The sequence below is a fragment of the Acanthaster planci genome, linkage group LG01 (genome assembly GCF_054643075.1).
Source record: "Acanthaster planci isolate LZ-2023a linkage group LG01, COTS_SCS, whole genome shotgun sequence".
Classification (NCBI taxonomy): Eukaryota; Metazoa; Echinodermata; class Asteroidea; order Valvatida; family Acanthasteridae; genus Acanthaster; species Acanthaster planci.
In genome coordinates this window covers 29,054,290-29,073,812 of record NC_141777.1, presented here as the reverse complement: position 1 = coordinate 29,073,812, position 19,523 = coordinate 29,054,290, and the positions used below count along the sequence as shown (strand labels likewise).

The 19,523-nt window shown below is 40.6% G+C and overlaps 1 protein-coding gene across 1 annotated transcript in view; it reads left to right on the top strand.

The window, feature by feature from the left end:
* The first annotated feature begins 3,860 nt into the window (after positions 1-3,860).
* Positions 3,861-19,523, top strand: part of LOC110985984 (protein jagged-1b-like) — a 46,184-nt gene continuing 30,521 nt past the window's right edge. The window contains exons 1-3 of the mRNA XM_022247531.2: positions 3,861-4,358; positions 11,155-11,484; positions 12,923-12,977. Of these exons, the coding sequence (XP_022103223.2) occupies positions 4,284-4,358; positions 11,155-11,484; positions 12,923-12,977 (460 nt within the window). The 5' untranslated portion in view covers positions 3,861-4,283. The remainder of the gene's footprint in view (positions 4,359-11,154; positions 11,485-12,922; positions 12,978-19,523) is intronic.

The following is a 19,523-nucleotide window of genomic DNA, read 5'->3' as shown; positions in this document are numbered from 1 at the left end:
TGTGTTTGTATTGCATTCGTGACGGAAATTTATGGAACAAACTTAAACGGTGTCCAACTAGGCTCCCGGCTAGTCCTTAAGTTTCATCAGGTTCCAAGAGGGGAACAAAAGAACTACAATTCTGATCTCGCCTGAACAATGACGTAGCCCAACAGGAACAAGGGGGAGGAGGCAACTGCCCCCTGTAGAACCTCTGGGTCTGGCCACCCGGACAATTCGGTTTTTGGGGGAGCTGAAGCCACGCCACCGATGTAACAAGGTTCATGAAAAAGCTGGCCATTACACAAGCTCGGCAGTGCAACCAGGGCCTATAGTTCTTGCCTCCCTCTTCATCACCCGCCCCAACCAGACCAGACCTGCGGGCTGCAGTTTTCAAAAGTTTCTGTCGTTTCTTCATTGGAGCTGAGTGGAAAATCTGGAAGTTCACTTTTACAGCCAAAGAAATGTTTCACTACTTCCAAAAACAAAGTTGGTAAGCCTTAGCATGATCATTTAGTGAAACAATTCACTCCCGATTTGTTCGTTCACCAGTGCAAAGTATTGGAATGTCTAAATATTGTAGCGCATATGCAAGAAAATGAATGAAGCTATGCCATTGTGTACAGTTTCGGGTGCAGTGGTGGAGCTAGGATTTTACTAGTGGGGGCACAACGGGGCACCAACATCTTATAGGAGGGGGGCACCAGCTTTCAGTGATTTTCTTTTGTGTAGCAAGCTTTTGTTAGCCTTGTTCAATATCCATTCATCCATTTATCTCGTTTTTTTTTGGGGGGGGCGTTGCCGCCAGCCCCTTCCCGTGGCTACGCCCTGTTCGTGTGACCCAGAGACCATTTCAGACTATTTCAGACCAACTCACCTGATTTCGTTGGTCGTCGGTTCAAAAGTCAAAGAATAATTCATCAAGTATTAAAAATCCCACACATCACACCAGATGATAGTACACGTTTTACTAAGTTATACTAAACGACAATACAACCCTATTTTAAAGCAAAAGGGCAAAAGTCCATTTGGAACGAATTGGAGGTTGAAATCGAGAAGCTACCAAAGGTGGTGTAGTTTCTGCATGGGTGCCCATAGAAGTTGCAGCCAAATGAAAATAGCCTGTGCAGCTGACGTATACTTTGCACACCGACACATTTCATGTAGGCCTGTGCCGGGTACCCGGGTACCCGGGTACCCGCCCGTCGATTTCAAAACCCGGTTCCATTTTTCCGGGCCGGGTACCCGTAAAAAAGTAAATAAATTAGGAACAAACATTCATGCATAAAATGTCTGTGAAATTTCTTACTGAAGGACAGACTTCATGGAAAACCACCGTGCCGATGAAAACCCGGTCCCGTGGTCATACATGAAACTTGAATTCGGAGATCGACAGCTAATTTTTTTACCCACTCCGCCCATTGCACCGCAAGTCGCTTTCCTAGTTCCGGAATTTCCTAGTTCACAAGAGCGAAAAAACCACTAAAATTCACGGGCGATAGGTCACTCGCTACGTGTGATTTTAAATATTTCTTTAAATTGAATAGTCATATAAACCTTTGCATCTAATGTCTGCTTAATCAAAATGACTTTTGTTAATTTAGCGAAAACTACAAGCTTTTCCCCACTCTCGGATCGCGCGGCGTTACCACGCAAAGTCGTTGCGAACTCAACTACACGGGCGCAGCAGAAATGTATGTGACGTAATGGGTTCGTCAACTGTGCGGCGCGGGGAGGATAACGTTGATAGCTCACTGTACAGTTTAAAAGTCGAGTCAAACCTTACGCAATTTCTACCTTTTTAATTCATTGGAATTCTTATTTTTCATCTAATTTTCTCAAAATTAAAAGATTCTCTATTAGAAAAGCAACTTTTTACAATGATTTTGGCTGAAAATGGATTTTTCGTGTGGTTACTTTTCATTTGTGAAGACGTTTTTGTCTCGATCCTAAACCGATCCAGAACTAGGAAAGGTGTCATCATCACTTTCGTCGATCGATCCTGTGAGTCCAAATGTAAAAGCTTAGATTTTGAAAAAAAAATTGAAGTATATCCAAAACACAAAGTTGACTTCTGACCATATTTCACTCGAATTTGAGGATTTTTCAGCTGCAGTCTTACTGAATAATTTTCGCGATCCGGAACTAGGAAAATGACTGTACCAAACCTATATGAACAAGAGACCGAAGGAGTTTTTCTTATGGGGGGAAGCGCTGTTGATGTACACTTGCATGACTGTATTTGTAACTATCAAACCCTGTCGGCCTAAATGACTTTTGTGCGGAATAAGTAGTGCTTACTGTTTGAATAAAGAGTATTTTTGTCAAATAAAACAATATGAATGGAAATTACGTTATGTCGGGATTGACGACGAAGCGAGAGCGGATTGTGTAATATTCCTGCGGTACTGGGACTCCACACGGCGTGCGGTAAGTAGCGATCACGCACAAATTGTGCGGTTGATCGGCCTCTTTTTATAATCAAAGCACTAAATGTGCGCTACAAACCCAAAGAGTCAGAGAACCAGTTTAGTTAAGTTTTATACCAAGAAATATTCCGTTTCAAAATTATTTTTAAATTAAAGCAACTTGAATTTCCTCAGTGATTCTGCGGAACTGTGGATGAGGAATTGACCAAAAAAGCAGGAATGATTTTTTGTGTATGTACTGAAGCATTTCAAATCCAAGTATTTTTTCATTCGAAAAAAAGGAAATGTTGACAGGTGCAAGTCATAATACAGTCGGTCAATCAAATATCACTTGTCAAAGTACTTATGCATTAAAATCTCGACAATTTGAACCTCAGGGGAATGGAGTTATCCTGGAAAAGTATTTATAAAACTAAACCACTTCATCGTGGTACGTACCTTCGTGTGGCAAAACTTTCGTATCGCTTAGTCATTTAACAACGTGAAGCGCTGCTATTTTTTCACTTGGGCTTCCTTATGTGTGGTCACGTGACCTTTCTTTTTACGGTCACATGGCTGCTGCAGTGTCAGCGATTGGACCGCCTGAAGGGGACTACAATTGGGCCCGCGTTGCAATCAGGTTAGTTTCAGCGTCTTGAAAGCCAGGATTACACAGTTGCAGCTACGTTGATTTATGCAACGTGCTGGTCCTCGTCAGAAAAGAAATGAACTTGCGATGACTCCTGACCCTATATAGACTTCCGATTCTTTCAACGCCGTTTGAAGCATTTTGGTGGCGTTTTTTTGAATCAGAAACTTCAAAATAAGTGGATGTAATCGTGTGGGCATTGTTCGAGTTACGGTGGTATTTTTGTACATAAAACTTTAAGCCTTTTAACCCGTGACGTACATAGCACTGATCTGGTCCGCACGTGACACGACCAGCGCTCACCATTTGTGCACGTCACATGCGTTCCGCGTGTCCGTGGTCATGCAGCATCCGGGACATTTCCTTTGAGCGTTTGCAGGTGCGTATATCATGTAGGTGGTTTGCAGCTCTCTTCTTTTTTCTGACGTTTCCCGTGAAGATTTGTTTTTCTGTTTCATACACCCACAAAAAATTTGTAAACTGAAGGTAACAATTTCGTTTGATAAAAAGGTAGGAGGGATAAACTCCGACGTTTAGAACAATGTTCTGCTTGCTTCGTATGTACCAAAAAGAACCGTGTTTCGGGCACATGATCCACCGGGTTGCGCGCAATGCCATTTGTTATTAGGCGATCTCTTTTCCGGGTACCCGGGTACCCGATGTCAACAGAAAACGGGTACCCGGTTCTAAAAATACCCGCAAATGCACACCCCTAATTTCATGCATGCTGCGGGCATTCATAGCGCCGCCAATGAAGTGCACACATCCTGGAACTTGGTGTGCGATGTACATTTCGTGCAGTGACTGGCACATGGTATCGTGAAACGCGTAGACCAAAATAGCCAAGTGTACACATTGGACGTACGCGCGCAACGGGCTCTCCATTCACGACTGACGTACCGCTCTACTTGGACGCCGGGAGAGGAGACTTGAGTTGCCAGGGAAGATGACAAATTTTTCCTGAAAACCTGGTTGTGTTTACCAGTTGAATATTTGGTTTTGGCTCAACATTGCAAGGGTCTAGGAGTTCCAGTTCGATATTTCTGATACTTGATTATGGGCCTCCCATGTGTGGCCAGTGGTCCTTAACTACACGAGCCTCGCACAAGTGAAGTAGTGTGGGAAGACTTGGTTTCTTTAGCCGGTGCCGCTCCGCCGATGTCTAGCTTAGGTGCGGTGGTCATCCAGCATGATCTCGTAGCGGCAAGGACATGTACTAAGCAGAGGCCGCGGTATGTTGGCCAGGCATGGTTGGCTTTCGACGTAGAAGTTTGTTTCTGCTGGTAGGCCTAGTCGCCGGACTGCTCCTTGCATTCAACCAGGTACGTGTCCAAAAAAGAAAAAAAATCCAATAAAAGCTGTTTTAGCCAGCTGTTGTTTTAGTTTGGGATGGGGCATGGATGGGGTAATTTTAAATTAACTGGAAATCCAGCCATGCCAGCAGCGGAGTGGTAATTACTGAGTACGACAGCAATTTCATCATACAGTTGCCTGTTAGTTGGAGGAGATACTTTTTGCTTTTGGCTAGTTATTGGAGTGAACTTATTTTCTTTTGCTAACAGTATGATTGAAGAGTAGTTGTTTTACAAGTGTATGAAATAGGGATTTGGAAAAAATGTAGTTACACATATTTGTTATTTTAGCATTTTACCATGTCATGTCATGCATGTGGTGAGCTGGCAAAGTTCCAATTTTTATTAGACTTGGAAAAATGGCACAGTGCATTTTTTTCACATCAGACATTTTAGTTTTGATCCTAAACTTCCTTTCAAGTGCAAGACTACGCACACCGTACAAATTTTCTGTTGATTTCACCTCAAATAGTTAGAATAAATTTAAATTTAATACTTCCACGGTCAGTAGGCCTACACAGTCTATGTATCATGCCATTAGCATGCCATCCATTTCTGTGAATAAAGTGATGTCAAAACTCACTCTCCAGTGTCTATATGAAACGTATTATCAAATTTACAATGATTTCAAACAAGAGCAGAGGTCTTTCAACTTTCCTCGCCCTTCAGCACTGTTGTATTACGGTTATGTGTATTCCCTGATCACCTCGACAGATGAACAGTCAGGCATACTTACACAGTGTACGTGCAGAGTGAAGTAACTGCATAGATAGAACCAGCATAAATCGCCACACAAATAGTACCAGTACATAGGTGTGCATTAATTTGGTCTTGTAGTTGTACAACAAATGCCTGGCTATGCAGAATGTGCGGTGCACAGTATGCAGCAGATAAATAGAAAATAGAATACTTGTTCAGTTTATTTGGTTTCCAAACTCCAAGTTATGTACATAAATTAAGTACTGTACATAATCCATTTCTTATGAATTGTAATTTTGAGTTGGGGTTGATCTACTTTTCCCCTTTGAAATATGCATTTGTGACACGCATAAACCACCATTACCTATTTTACGTTCATTTGAGGTACATGTACACGTATCTCTTCAGTGTATGTATATGTGATGTTAATATAGATCACATTAACTTGTTCCCTTCTGTGTAAGTTCCATATGCAGAGGGAGGTGAATGATTTTCACAAATGCATGCAAATAATAAATATATTTGTAGAGGCATTTGATGACTTAAGTATTTCTTTTGTCATCAAATGCCTCTACAAATATTTTAATATCCCGTCACACCTTCTTCCACAGCCCAACACAAGGAAGATGGACTCGTTGTTCTTCAAACATCAATACTGGCGTACTAACTCTGTGAAATTTTCTCTTTTTACTCTCGTTCCAAGATTGTTCAATTCACTTCCAGGTGACCTCCAAAATCTCTGTCTGGAACTCTCTCCAAAAGACTTCCTTAATTCTTTACTACGTGATCACCTCTTTCACCAAGACCCAATCTCCCATGCCATTTAGACAATTATTGCCGTCATGAATTACATTCCCACTGAAAGTTGCCCAGTTTAAGTTTTAGCCCAAATGGGAGTTGCAGGCTTGCAGCTGCCCCCTCCTCCTTTGTTTGTTTTGTTTTATTTTGGTTTTGGGTTTTGTTTTTGTTTTGATGGGGGTTAGTGTGTTAGTTTGTTTTTCATAATAATGTTAATATACAAGTACAGCTTTACAAACTAAGTTAGATAAACTAAAAAAAAAAATTTTTTTTTCGCCATTTTTAATGCCATAAAAGTCACATCCATTTATGTATTGATCTATATTTATTACTGTTCTCATTGTTTCCTGTTTAACCAGTTGGAGAGCCCTTTGATAGAAACCATGTTTCTTTTGGGTAATTCAGCGGGAATCAGGAAGTTGACCATCTCCCCTTTAAAAAAAACAAGAAATTGACAAAATTGCACCTTCACCAGGAGGGGCTTATTTTTTGTTCCAACAATCTGCAGTTAATCTGTACACTCTATGTGTTTGTTTTAATTTTCATGTATTCTGTGGCATGTTGGATTTGCCACTGCAGAGTTGGGCCTACGCAACATGTGACTGACCCTCACTGTTGAGAACTCTCTTACATTCCAAAGCACACGTGGGTCCTTGGAGACGAAAGACATGTTTGAGATTTTCTCTTATTATTGTTATTCACCGTTCAGTAAAACATGAAAATCCACTTGGTGGCTTGAGCCGTGGAGTTGCTTTGAAAGGGAATCCCTCTGTTATTTCTGTGGAGCCGGTGTGAAAGCAGGATTGACTAAACTGAAACTGCAAATCAACCTGAAAGAAAAATAGTCAGTGATACCCTTTACCTTCTTGTTTGATGAATGGAAAGTAACTTATTTGTTTATACTTTCGAAATGAAACTTTAGTACTTGAAGCAGGGTAGAGTAGTTCAGACTGATTTGTGTCCTCTGAAGTACAAGGAGTTGGAAATTAAATCTAAAATTGGATCTGTCTCAACAATTTCAATGTCAAACTTTTTTTTAAATTTCTGTCATAAATATTTACAATGTCTGTTTCCTTGAAAGAATTTGTTCTTTCTACTGTATTAATTTACAGAATGACAAATTTGGCATTTTGCCAGCCTTCTATGGGAACATGGCCTGAGTGCTTGTGGCACCTATCCAAAGTCAAAATGAGAAAAGGAAATTCTAATTTTTCAAGTAAACTGTCAGCGGGGAAGGCCAAAGTAAAAGGGAAACAAGAACAGTCAATGAGAACTTGACAGTTTCTGAGTTCCCACAATGGGAAACACAATCGAAGGGAGTGCATGCGGTTTGTAGATTCACAACAGGAAGTAGTGGTACATGCAGTTATGGCAGTCCCCAGTCCTGCCGTGTCATCGGTTTGAATTTGTGGATTTACTTTGGATAGGACTCAGGCTCTGATATAGTGGAAGTGTTTGCCACAATTTGGTGGCTTTAGTGAGAGTGTTGATTCTATTGATTATTTTACAATCAATTACACGTATGCCTGGATGTTCATTTTACTTCCTTGCTAATGTTTCAACCCTACCTCTTTAAACTCTCCTGAGTTAAAGAAAAATAATATTAAACTTTTGATCCAAAGTGTTAAATTGCAACATTTTAAGAAATGATTTACCTGAAAATGTCAAGTAACCAGGGTCGGCCAGTGCAGCTATCCATCAGAGAAGGCTCAGACTGTTTTTGTTTGTGGGATTTTAATCTCTGGAATTCCACTTGAGCACCTTATGAACCTGCTTAGCTTTGCCAACACCTTTGTTTTGGTTGTTGCTGCTCTTGGTCTCTCCAGTCGACTTTTGAAACTCCTGTTTATTACTCTGGTTGCTACTTGAAGGTCACAGAGGTGAGGCAACAACCCACTTTCTCACATCCCCAAACCAAAAATTCTCTTGGAATGTGGATCGAGGTCAGTGATACCCAACCAGAAAAACAAAACAAAACAGCAAACAAACAAAAAACCTCAAAAAGACAGAAAAATGCCAATTTGTGAGGAAGATGTGCGTTGGCATTTAAAGAATGAATTTGAACAGGTCACAGATCTGCAAAGGAAGAGGGGAAAAAAACTAAAATAGAACTTTGGACGTTTCGGCCTTTAGCTTAAAGTCAGCACTATCCGTCAACAAGTCAAACCCACTTCATGAATACACACCTACAGAGGGATCCAGGTATGCGCAATTGTAGTGCAGGATTACCCGCACTAAAGGACACCCATTGTGCTAGCAAAGTGAAGAGGAGCTGGGAGAGTTTTCCCACGGTCTGGCTCTCGATACGTCACTCTGTGAACAAACAACAATAGAGTCTATGACACCTCATCGTTACACAATACATGGATACCTGTTGTAGTATATGTACTTAGTAACTCCCTGATTAGCTGTTGTCAGGTAAAAGGGGAGGGGGGGACTTTGGGCCCAGTGATTTGCTGCAGGGGGTTTGGGGACACTGATTAGGCACTGACAGACACAGGCTAACAACTTTAGGAGCATGTTTAACTGATACCAGTCAATCTGATGGGCTTGTAATAATAGCCTTATCTAGAAAATTAATTTGATAATCTGTGTCAACTTTCAGTTGGGCTGCGTCAGGATAGGGATCAGGTGTAGCTCCACATTGCTGCTGTTTTTAGCAAAGGGTGAAATTAACAGAGAGCTTTTCATCTTGGATTTTGTAATATGTCAACTCAATGACTGTACATGTAAGCAATTGCTTTCATCCTTCTTGTGGTCTTTGTCACGTGTTGACAAAGTTCTGAAAAATGTGCTTAAAAAGGAAAACATTGGAAAAGATTAAAGCCGTCATTTGAAATGGAAATTCATAATGATGTTGGAATTATTTATTGTGCCAGGATCCATACTTTTTGACCTGTTCTTTTTTAGGGGACCAAAGCAGCTCAGATTGGTCGGAAAGACCATAGAGCTACAAACCCATGGAAAGACTGAATTGAATTCCTCGGACTCAAAGTTTGAAAGCAAAGGTTCAAATCCTGTCGTAGACCACAGTGATTTCTTCTCTGTTTTCTGAACTAGAAAGTGCTTTACTTTCACTGGTGGGTGCATGACTCAATATTCAGCATTGAAGTTGTGTTTGTTTCATTCAGTGGGATTTTTTTACAATGTAATGTGAAGTTTAGGACTTCACTTGCTAATGCTTTTCAACAAGTTCAAGGAAAAAAACAAACCAAAACTGCGACGTTACTCACATAGGATTCAATCCCCCCAGTACAGGTCTATTAATGAATGTTGTATCTCGAATCATTCGACTGTAGAGCTCATTGGGACAAGTAGACTGTTTTTACTGTGTATACATCTTCCAGCACTTGTGTCCTGGGGGTAATAACCTGTTTATTGTTGGTTTCCCTAGCTGTGTGGTACTGAAGCATAGTGGGCACTGTCCCATTTTTATAAATCTGAAAGTCAGCGGGAGGGGAAAGGGGACCTGTACCGATATCTGTGATTCCCCCTGCTAAAAAGCTCAGGCTGTGAAAGACTTCTGGACACAATGTACACTGTACACATTGAAACCATCCCTTTTTTTTGTCAGAGTTAGCTTGCCTGGTTGAGGAGACGACATTTATGCTGGCTACAGACACACAAAAGGGGTGAATGAGAATAGCAAGAACTATGGTACATCTTGGCGCATAGTTCTGTCAAAGCCTGCATGTTTGTGTAATTTCAGGAAATGAGGGAAGGAGTGGTAATCGGCAGCCCAATTTTCCCACAAAGTGATTGTCACCTAAATCCAGTGTTTGGTAGGACAGAGAGAAGATGGCCTTTGTGTCAGTCATTCACTTCCTATTGCTGGCAAACTGTTCAGTGCTTAGTGTTGATTCCCAAGGTGGTTCAAACCTTTCAAAAGAATTGGCTGTGAAGGGAAAGGGGACAAGGTAATTACTGCTTGTGGCATAAAGGAGCATTGGATGAGAGAAATGGGTGGAGATAAAAAGGAGAGGAATAGACACTATCGTACCTACTTCCCTGAGGAAGTTAATAAAGTACAAAAATTCTTAATTAAAGTGCATACGGGGGGAGCGGGTTAGCGTCGCAGTTCTTTCCTCGCTTTGCACCAATGAGGCCTGGGTTCGAGTCCCGGCTTGGCCCAGGCTTTAAGTGCATTTGGTTTCCAGTCCATACTCGCTCTCGCAGGTTTTCTCCGGGTACTCTGGTTTCCTCCTGCCTCTAAGACTGGACCTTCTTCCTAACTCCGTAATGTGATGCTGATTAATAAAGTGTATGAATAAACGTACAGTTATTGGCGCAAATAGCCCGAGTTGCTGAAAGCGCCATTGAAACAACAACTACTACTTAAAGTGTATACCTATAGCTGCATGACTCTTTTCATGCTCTCAGGTATCAACGAATGTTGGAGTTAGTTTCATTTCATTTATTTCTGTAGTTTATGCAAGAAATGTCAAGATCAAGCAAAAAGTGAAAACCTCCAGAGTATTTAGTTTACAATATCATAAAAAAATACATTTACAAAAATTACAAAGGTAAACCACAGGTATGCGTTTTCAAAGTTACAAATATACAAATTAGCAGTGGGAGGAATCAGCGTACGCACTATGCGTTATTTGCCATGTTTGTAGAATAACAGCCTCAGATCAGCATGCCTTTCTTTGGGCTGTACCGGCATGTGGGACAGAATTGCATGCATTGCTGTGCAGTGCAGTGTCAATCAAATCTATTCTGTGGCACTGTCAATTCATCATTGGCGAGTGCATTCATTCAAAAGTGCATGAAATTTGTGCTGTGGGCCAGCTCAGCACTTTCTTTTCAATGAAGTTTGCCCAATATGCAAGATTATGTGGGCTTCCAGAACCTTGAGGGTCTTCAGTTTGTAATAAGTTGTGGGTCCACTTTTACACTCTAGGGGTTCTTGAAGGTACTTGTAGTACCGCTAACCCAGCTGAACCCAAATCAAGCACAGTGTATGTCAGGCAGATGTTTCAGTGCAAGAAACCAAAGTAACATGTTCTTGAAGAACTTATTTTGCTAAAGTACTAATTTTCTCAACTGCTCTTTTGCAGTTCTCTTGATTTAAAATAAAAATGATTTGATGATTGGGAAACAGAAATAATCCTCCCCAAATACACAGATATTTATGTGTCTTTTTTTCAGAATGAAAGCTCATTTAAGGGTTTAGCTGCTTTTTTGCCTTTTCCTGCCTTAAATGATAAAATGGGATATTACGTGTATGTTTATCAATTAAATGTCTGGTTTTCTTGTCACCTTTCAGGTGCAACTCTGTCAGGCGTCGGGATATATGGAAGTTGGGATCCTGTCCATCGACAATGATTCTGGGGAGTTAGCCAACGGGGACTGCTGTGATGGGCCCCGTCTGCCAGGGGAGGACAGGGACTGCTTGGATAGTTGTGACACATTCTTTGTGGGATGCCTGAGGCAGTATCAGACCCGGGCCACCCTAGAGGGACCCTGCACGTTTGGCAGTGCAGAGACGCCCGTGCTTGGAAACAACTCTTTCCGCATTCTGTCCGATGTGGACGGCAGTGGAGCAGACAGTAGCAATGGCGCAACCATGATATTTCCCTTTGAATTTGGATGGGTGGTAAGTAAAGTTTTCTAAATGGGACATTGTGGAAAGTGACATGAATGTACTATAGACACTGTAGTAGGGCCCACATGCATACCAGTTTTCATAGTTTTTGTGGGATTGCATTTCTGGAGGCTGCCAGAATATGAAATCTTAAGTTGTTGTTTGGTAGGGTGTTATGTTGTGACCAAGTTCTCCCGGAATGTTGCCTTGGGGATGACTGATCTGAACACAAAACTGAAAATAGCTAAGAGGATACATGTAGCCTATTCATTTGCACCCACTTTCCAACAATCTATCTTCAAGGGGTGAGTAGCAATTTATGAAAATGAGACCATACTTTTCAGAACACAGCAAAACCCAGCTGTTACACATGTATTTTGCATAAGGGTATTGTAGATGCATGAAGAAAATGAAACACAACCCCTGTAAAAATTTTACCCTTTTCCTTTTTTTTTTACTCTGTGAGTGTGTGTAGAAAAGCCAGGGTTTGAGCAGTCATTTTAACATAAAAATTAATTGACTGGAACATCTGTGAGTTACATGTATACATGTACATGTAAGACTTTATAGACCAGCAGATAGCCTTTTCCATACTACGCATTGCTTCAATCCAAATGGAGGTGTAACTTTTCAAGTAATGCCCAGGGATAAATGAATTTTTTTGTGTCGTAATACTACTTTGGATGAAGTGACATGAATGAGCAAAAGTATTAACCACGATCTGCTAGCCATCTGGGTGTGGTGTCTCGAATGCAAGACTTCATTGCTTGCGTAATGTAAGCCCGGCCCGCACTTGGCATCAGGCTGCTTCTGAATGCACTGAGCAAACACCGGAACAATCCTCAAATTGTGCGTACTCTACATGTACTGGTACATGTATGTGGAAGGGGGGGGGAATTTAACAAATGAAAAAATCGCACACAGGGAAAGTAATTCTCCTTGATGATTTATTATCAGTAGAAATAATGGCAGTGATCCGTGTCGGAGTTTGTCGTCAAGGCGCCTCAGGAATAGTTATGTGTTTTTATTTCGGGAAAAAAAAAAAAAGTCCTAGAGCTTACATGCTTATCTTCGGTGTGAGAGCTTGGAGTGGAAATGATATAAGGAGTAGCATCAATTTAATTTTGGGTCGCTGCTGACCGAGTTGTTTGCTTTTTTGGGGGGGAGTGTATCATACCTTCATAGGCCCATTACAAGCTACTGTGTTTAATTGGCCATGCCATTCCTGTGCAGTTCCATCCCTGTCAATTCTACCAGAAACTAGACTTATAAATTGACTTTTAATTTACACGACAATGGACTTTGTGGTAGACTTGTGATGGTCTGGACTGAACACTGTTTATATGTACATTTACATTTTCTCGGTTACTTGTCCCTGAGCCTGTATTTTTGTTGCATTAGATGATCACTTGCAACTGTTTCTTTCCTTTGTTGTCTAACTCGTTTGCAGCAAACATTTACGTTGATCATATCAGCCTTGGACAAAGATGACCAGGAATGCATAGGTAAGTCGGGCTAATCTGTCACAGTCAGGATACTTTGTTGATAGTTGAGATGTAGTCAGGCTGACTATTTGCACAGTGCTGTGCATACTGTGGGGATGGGAACATGGCAAGGGGTCTTTTCTCACCATTGGAGACATGGCAAGATCCTTTTGCGGGCAGAAACATCAAGACGAAGTATGTTAAGTAAGTAGTTACCAACATACAGGTCAACTTTATAACAGTAACCACAGTAATGGTATTCTGATTCTGTCGAAAACTTTTTATTCTGTAACTCACCCAAGTTGTATTGATAATCACCTTTGTCTTCTTTAAATTTTTCCACAAACTGTAGAAATCGGGTGCATGTCGTAAGTCCGACGCCTCATAGGTCTGATGCCTCAAAAGTCCGAATTTTTGGACTTATGAGGCGTCGGAATAATGAGGCGTCGGATTTATGTGTAATTTTTTTTTTTTCCAGCCTCATAGTTCCGACGCTTCAAAGGTCCGACGCCTCATAAATCCGATGTCGGAGCAACGAGGTGTCGGACTTAATGAGGCATCAGTGTGATTGACTTTGAAACATGGAGGAGTGCAGGCCCGCGCGACGCGTCACCCGCGAGCGAGATTCAACTTTGTTCCCAACTCGTGCCCACGGTACTGACCCTGTTAGAAAAACTAAATCAAATGGACTACCTGCACAGTTCGTACACTGGTCCAGTATTTTTAAATCCAAAATCTTAAAAATGTTTGTATGTGTCATAAATAGTACACCATACTTGCACCGAGAACCAGTCTTGTTCCCAGCGCCATCTTCATACACTCGTAGTGAGCGTCAAATCAAATGTCGGACTTTCGAGGCATCAGATTTTTTGAGGCATTGGATCTATGCCATGGGCCAAAAAAACCGTTGGAAGTTTTAAACACATTTGTCGGACTTACGAGGCGTCGGACCTCTGAGGCGTCCGACTTATGGACTTTTTTAAACGCTTTTTTTTTCGGACTTATGAGGTGTCGGAATTTTGAGGCGTCGCACTTACGAGCTGACCCTAGAAATCAAGGGGGGGCTAAACATTGAACTTTGAAGGTATTTTTTCAGTGCAGCACATCTGATTAGGGCAGCAACTTTTATTTATAATAATGCTCATTTTTCTGAATTCGTTCCAATTTACACATAGGAAAAGGTGAAAACTGACAAACATTAAGATTAATAAACTAAAAACCAGAAATTTAGTCAAAGTTTTTGAAGATAAATTTGATAAATACCGGTAAATGCCCTACAAAAACCTTTTTTATTTTTCAGCAAGTGTTTTTTTCCCACAGAGTTAACTTTTGTATGAACTAGTATGGTTTGAAAGTCGGTGAACAGTACAATAACGTGCATATTAAACTTCAAATTCTTGAATATTCATGAATTCGTATTTGCTCTTTCTGATGGTAAAACTGAAGTATTTGTGATAGATCTAGACATGTGCTGTTGTGCAAAATATAAAATATTGCTGAATTGAAATGGCACTGGGGCTCCTCCATTCCTGTCAGCAAATTTGAGCTCTAAATTTCAACCCCAAAAATGATTTATCACTTACGTAAGTGTGTATATACCTTTAGAACACACACACTGACACATTGTTGTGGCTTGGTGGTCACAGGGTAGTCCCAGGACTACCCACAAAATACCACAATTGCCAGCCTCCCCCCCCCAAAAAAAAGCTATTCCCTAGCTACCATAAAATGCCAGTGGTTTCTGAAGGTACACGAAAAAAAAAGTTAAGAAAAAAATGTTGCATTCCCTGGCTTCCGAGTGGGCCCCAGCTGTTAACACTGGGCAGGTCTGTACTAGCTGGCCAGTTCCCACCGTTGCCTTCACCCTATTATTTACGAGTGTGCCTGACCTAAGGGGTTTGGGTTCTCATTTTGCTGGATATCAGAAACAAAGCACACAAGGGCCAGTCTTGTTCTCCCAATCAAGCCAGGAGCTGGAGTGCACTTGTCCCAGCATTGAACGGGTTCAAATTTCAGACTTTTTCAATCAGAGTCATAGGGTTCAATTTACGAGTGGATGTTTTATGTGTATAAAAGGATTATTGTTTCACGTTGCATGCAATGGCTTGATCTGTGTATCAGACAAAAACTGACAGAAGAAAAGGCAAAAAAAAAAAACCAAACTTTGGAACATATCTGGTATTCTTCTCTCTGGTAACTATAGGGTTTTGGAATGTCTGATACTAAAAGACAGATTTAATTTTTTTTCTCAAATGAAGAAAACTACCTAAATGGTCCACTATATAAAACAAATGTCAGCAATGTGAGGATGTTCATCATCCACAGATATCAGGCAAACTAAATGATAAAACAGATGACAGCAACGTGAGGATGTTCGTCATCCACAGATATCAGGCAAACTAAATGATAAAACAGATGACAGCAATGTGAGGATGTTTGTCATCCACAGATATCAGGCAAACTAAATACATGTGTTATAGGACAATGAAGCAGTGGGACCAAAAACAAAAACTTGAAAAATTCACAATATGAAAATGGACAGTAAATTCTTGCAGGAATGTTCTCCTGGACACCTCAAGTTAACTTTTGAAATTAGAGACAAGTAAATAAATGAAATAAAGAAACTAAAAACCATGACGCCATCCATCCAGACAAATTTAGTAAAGAGTATCTCAGTCCCCAAATGAAGTTTGAACCTTTACTTCATGTAATGCCAGTAAAATTTTGCAAAAGGGTCTTCACACTCATTCAGTTTCTTTCATTTAATTAAGGGGGGGTTGTTTTTGTCATTATCAAGAAGCGTGACTGATTCTAAAACTTGTTAACTCTAGTCAAGTGGAAAAATCTGTCTCAGAAAAATGTTTAAAAAGCATCTTACATACATGTATGTCCTAAGCATCACAGTTCATATAGTTCACAGTTAAAGAACATTTCTGACTGCTTGTGGTGTGACTTGGTTCATACATGTGCTTCAGAATAACTGTTAACAGGTGTAATAGGATATAAGGCTGCATCGGAATCTCTTTGTTTAGAGCTAGGTCTAGGTCTTCACTCCATTTGAAATGCGTGGAGACGCGTAGACAATAGACCTAGCCGTAGCTCTGGAAGCCTAAGTCAGTGTAGGATATATGCTTGTAAGAGATGCTAGTATGCACTGGTGTGCTTTGTGAATAATATTCACTGCAAAGACCTCTTAACAGTCTCTTAGTCTCTAGAACTCGTAGCTTTCACCTTCTCAGTAGCACAATGTGAGAAATAATTTGTAATGATCAGTCACTACACTATTTACATCACCTACCCAAAGAAAACAATATTAGTTTGTTTAACTTAGAGGTGTTCAGTGATCCCCGTGAGCTCATTTTTCACATGATGTGTGGGCCATTCAGGCCAAACGGTTGAATGCAGTCATCTGCTACAGCAGCTTGAACCCCATTTGTTTTCAGACATACAAGGGATTTCACACCTTCACTCCAGGTACAAAGAGGTTTTTTTTTTTCAAAATCAGCCCAGCGTAACCACCCCCTGCATATTGAGGTGTGAAGCTAGAATACGCTCAACTTTCTCTGGGTTCATTCAGGGTCTAGAATGAAAAAGGATTCCGCTGGTTACTGGTTCCTGTGCACATTACCTTCAGGACCGTGTACCCGTTTTTTTTTGTATTATGTCGTGGAATTGAACTGAAATGGTACATGTACATTTAATAAAACCTATGTGTACTGTATATGGACATTTGGTGCAGTCTTTCATGCTTGCAAGCACAAGGAATGATCATTGAAATGTTGCTGGCTATACTGAAGCAGCATGCTTTATTTTAGTTGGTGTTGTATTGTAAATTTGATGTTGTAAAACAAAAGTCAAAGGCTACCTCACTTTTAGAACTGATGATCTGGGACCACAGACTGGAGGTTTTGGGGGAGGGGGCTGAACAAGTGTAACCAGTCTTTGCAAATGTTCAAATATTGCATCTGCTTGCTTTTGCTGCCGTAGATGTAAATGATAGTCGCAGATTGTCACACCATACATGGCCAACCCCAAGATTGTTCAAAACTAGGCAAAAAGTCCTAAACTTTGCTTTTTGGGAGATTCCCTGGAAGGGTCCAGCAATACGCACCTGAGCTCTGAGGAGCTTTTGGATATACTGCATGCATTCAGGGAAACAATGACTGCATCCTGAGGCAAAAAAAGTATCTGCAAAGTCTTGCTGAATATGCGAGTTACAATTATTTCATTCACCACCTGTTCCCTTGCAGTGCGAGCCTCCATGATCTGTGTTTGCCCAGCTCTCCCCGGTGTAGTTGCCTCACTCAAGAGCCCTCAACCGGGGAAGGCTGTCCTTTGTGGTGTCATTTGTTCAAATTTGATCAGATCTTCTTGTTGGAGATGACCCCGTTTGTTAGTTCAGGCTGGGCAGTATTTGTCCTCACTGTTTGCAGATTTGCACAAAGCACTCGTGGGAAACAACCTCCAAAACTTTAAATTGAATAACTGGGTAATCCCACTGCTTGAACGTTGATCAAGGTGGAAAAAAAGGTGAAAACACCAAAGTTACTGGATCTTTTTAATTGCTTTTTAAAACTTTTTTTTTCATTTGTGGAGAATTTATTACTAGAATGTTTCTCATACCGGGTATTCTAAAAGTTGTCTCAAAGGAGTAATTTTCACTTGATTCTAAATTCATCACTTTACATGAACATGAATGCACTTGCTAGAATAATTTGTATAAACGTTGGTATTTCTCAAGGCATTGTTTCAAAAATTACGAAGAACATTTGCAGTGTGTTTCACTGACAGAGACATGATATTTTGTTAGTGGTGCTTCATGTTTTTGTCATCAACCAGCTCCTTCAATTCAAATGTACATTTCTTAATCGTAATTTTATCTTTCGTGTTTACAAACACTCAGTTTATGTATATGTACCCGCAGCAAGGTGTTTTTTGACAAGAGTTTGTTTCTCTCCTTTCAAACCATTAAATACATGTGGTATTCAGCCTGATTAAAAATGGATGCCATTATGTTCTGCACTTATTAATATGCCTAGGATTTTTAAACTGGCATATTAACTGAAGCTCAAGTACATGTACATGGTCCTTCAGTATTTTGGATTTTCTAAATGCTTCAAAGGTTTGATATTAAATGTAGGGAACAGAGCTTGCCGGGTGATTTTTTTTTTTTTACATTTTGCATTTATATCTTTTTTATAAATTTATTGGTCCATTGATATACTTTTATGTCTCAGTTTACATTACTTTGTAAGCCACAAAATTAAAGTATGAGAGCATTGCCTCTGTTAAGGTGTTTAATCTTTAGTGTTGTGATTATTTTCCTTTCCAAGTTTGCAAGGAAGAAAGAATCTCTGTACAAGGTCCTTGTGGAGGCCTTTTGTGTCACTTACTTCTGGTTCTTCTCATTACACAACTGTGCTGTTCTCAAGAAAAGTGTGTGTCATCTCCTTCCAAATGAGATTTCAGTGTGGATAAAAGTGCACACTATATTCACATCTCAGTAATTGATCTTGTTTGCGCCAATCATCTGATGCCAAATGTAGTCCACCAACCCATATGTATACAGTGTGGTATTGTCAGAAGTTACTGCAACAATGCACGGCCTGACTTCATCAGAATTTCAGGGTGAACCGCAACCGCAAGCAGGCGTGCTCATTGTTGCCTTTGTTGTCGTGTTGGCGGATTACACTCGTCTCAGTTACCACCCGTGGGGGAGCCCTTTTGTTCCAAGTGACCTTGATATTGGCTCTCGGTGTCAATAAAATCGCCAAGCAACCCAGGACGGCTCAAACTTGCAGAACCGAACCATATATTTATTGATCACTTGTGCATAATTGATACTTGGGATGGAATTAGCAACTTGTGTATGAATGGGTTTGTGGAGGTTGCCTGTGGATGTGAATTGCGGGCACTTCTGAATTATAATGATAATATTGTGCGTCAAACTGCACTCATCAGATAGAAGTGCACGCATTGAACAAGTTAGCCAGTTCTTCATGATGAAAAGTAGGCCTAGCGTTTGATTCTGTCCAACGTGCACTTGCACTGCATGTGTCAAGTGCGTGTTCAGGCTTCATTACTTAAAAGTATGATTACTTGAAACTCAAGTTTGGTTGAATATGCATACAATTGTGTACAGAAACATGTTGGTGCGTAGTGTTGCGTTCATGTACATGCATCAAGGTATGAAATACTGGAACCTCGGGTGGGTGGATGTAAGAATAAGCTTACACATGAACAGAACATTACATTTCATCATTCACTTAAACAGTCAGCCTCCTTTTAAAAACAACTGTCGACATTTTGAAATGCTGTTGACACAGTGCGTTGCGTAACAGGTCGTCACTGAAAACTGTCTCATGTGGTTAGGAAATGAGCCCCACAAGTGCAGTAAACTGCAGTTAGCATTGCTCTTGGAGAGAAGGGGTCAGCTCTTAATTCTGACGCCTCATTAGTCTGAAAAAAGCATTTTATAAAGTCCATAAGTCCGACGCCTCATAGGTCCAATGCCTCATAAGTCCAACGCCTCATAGGTCCGACACCTCATAAGTCCAACAAATGCGT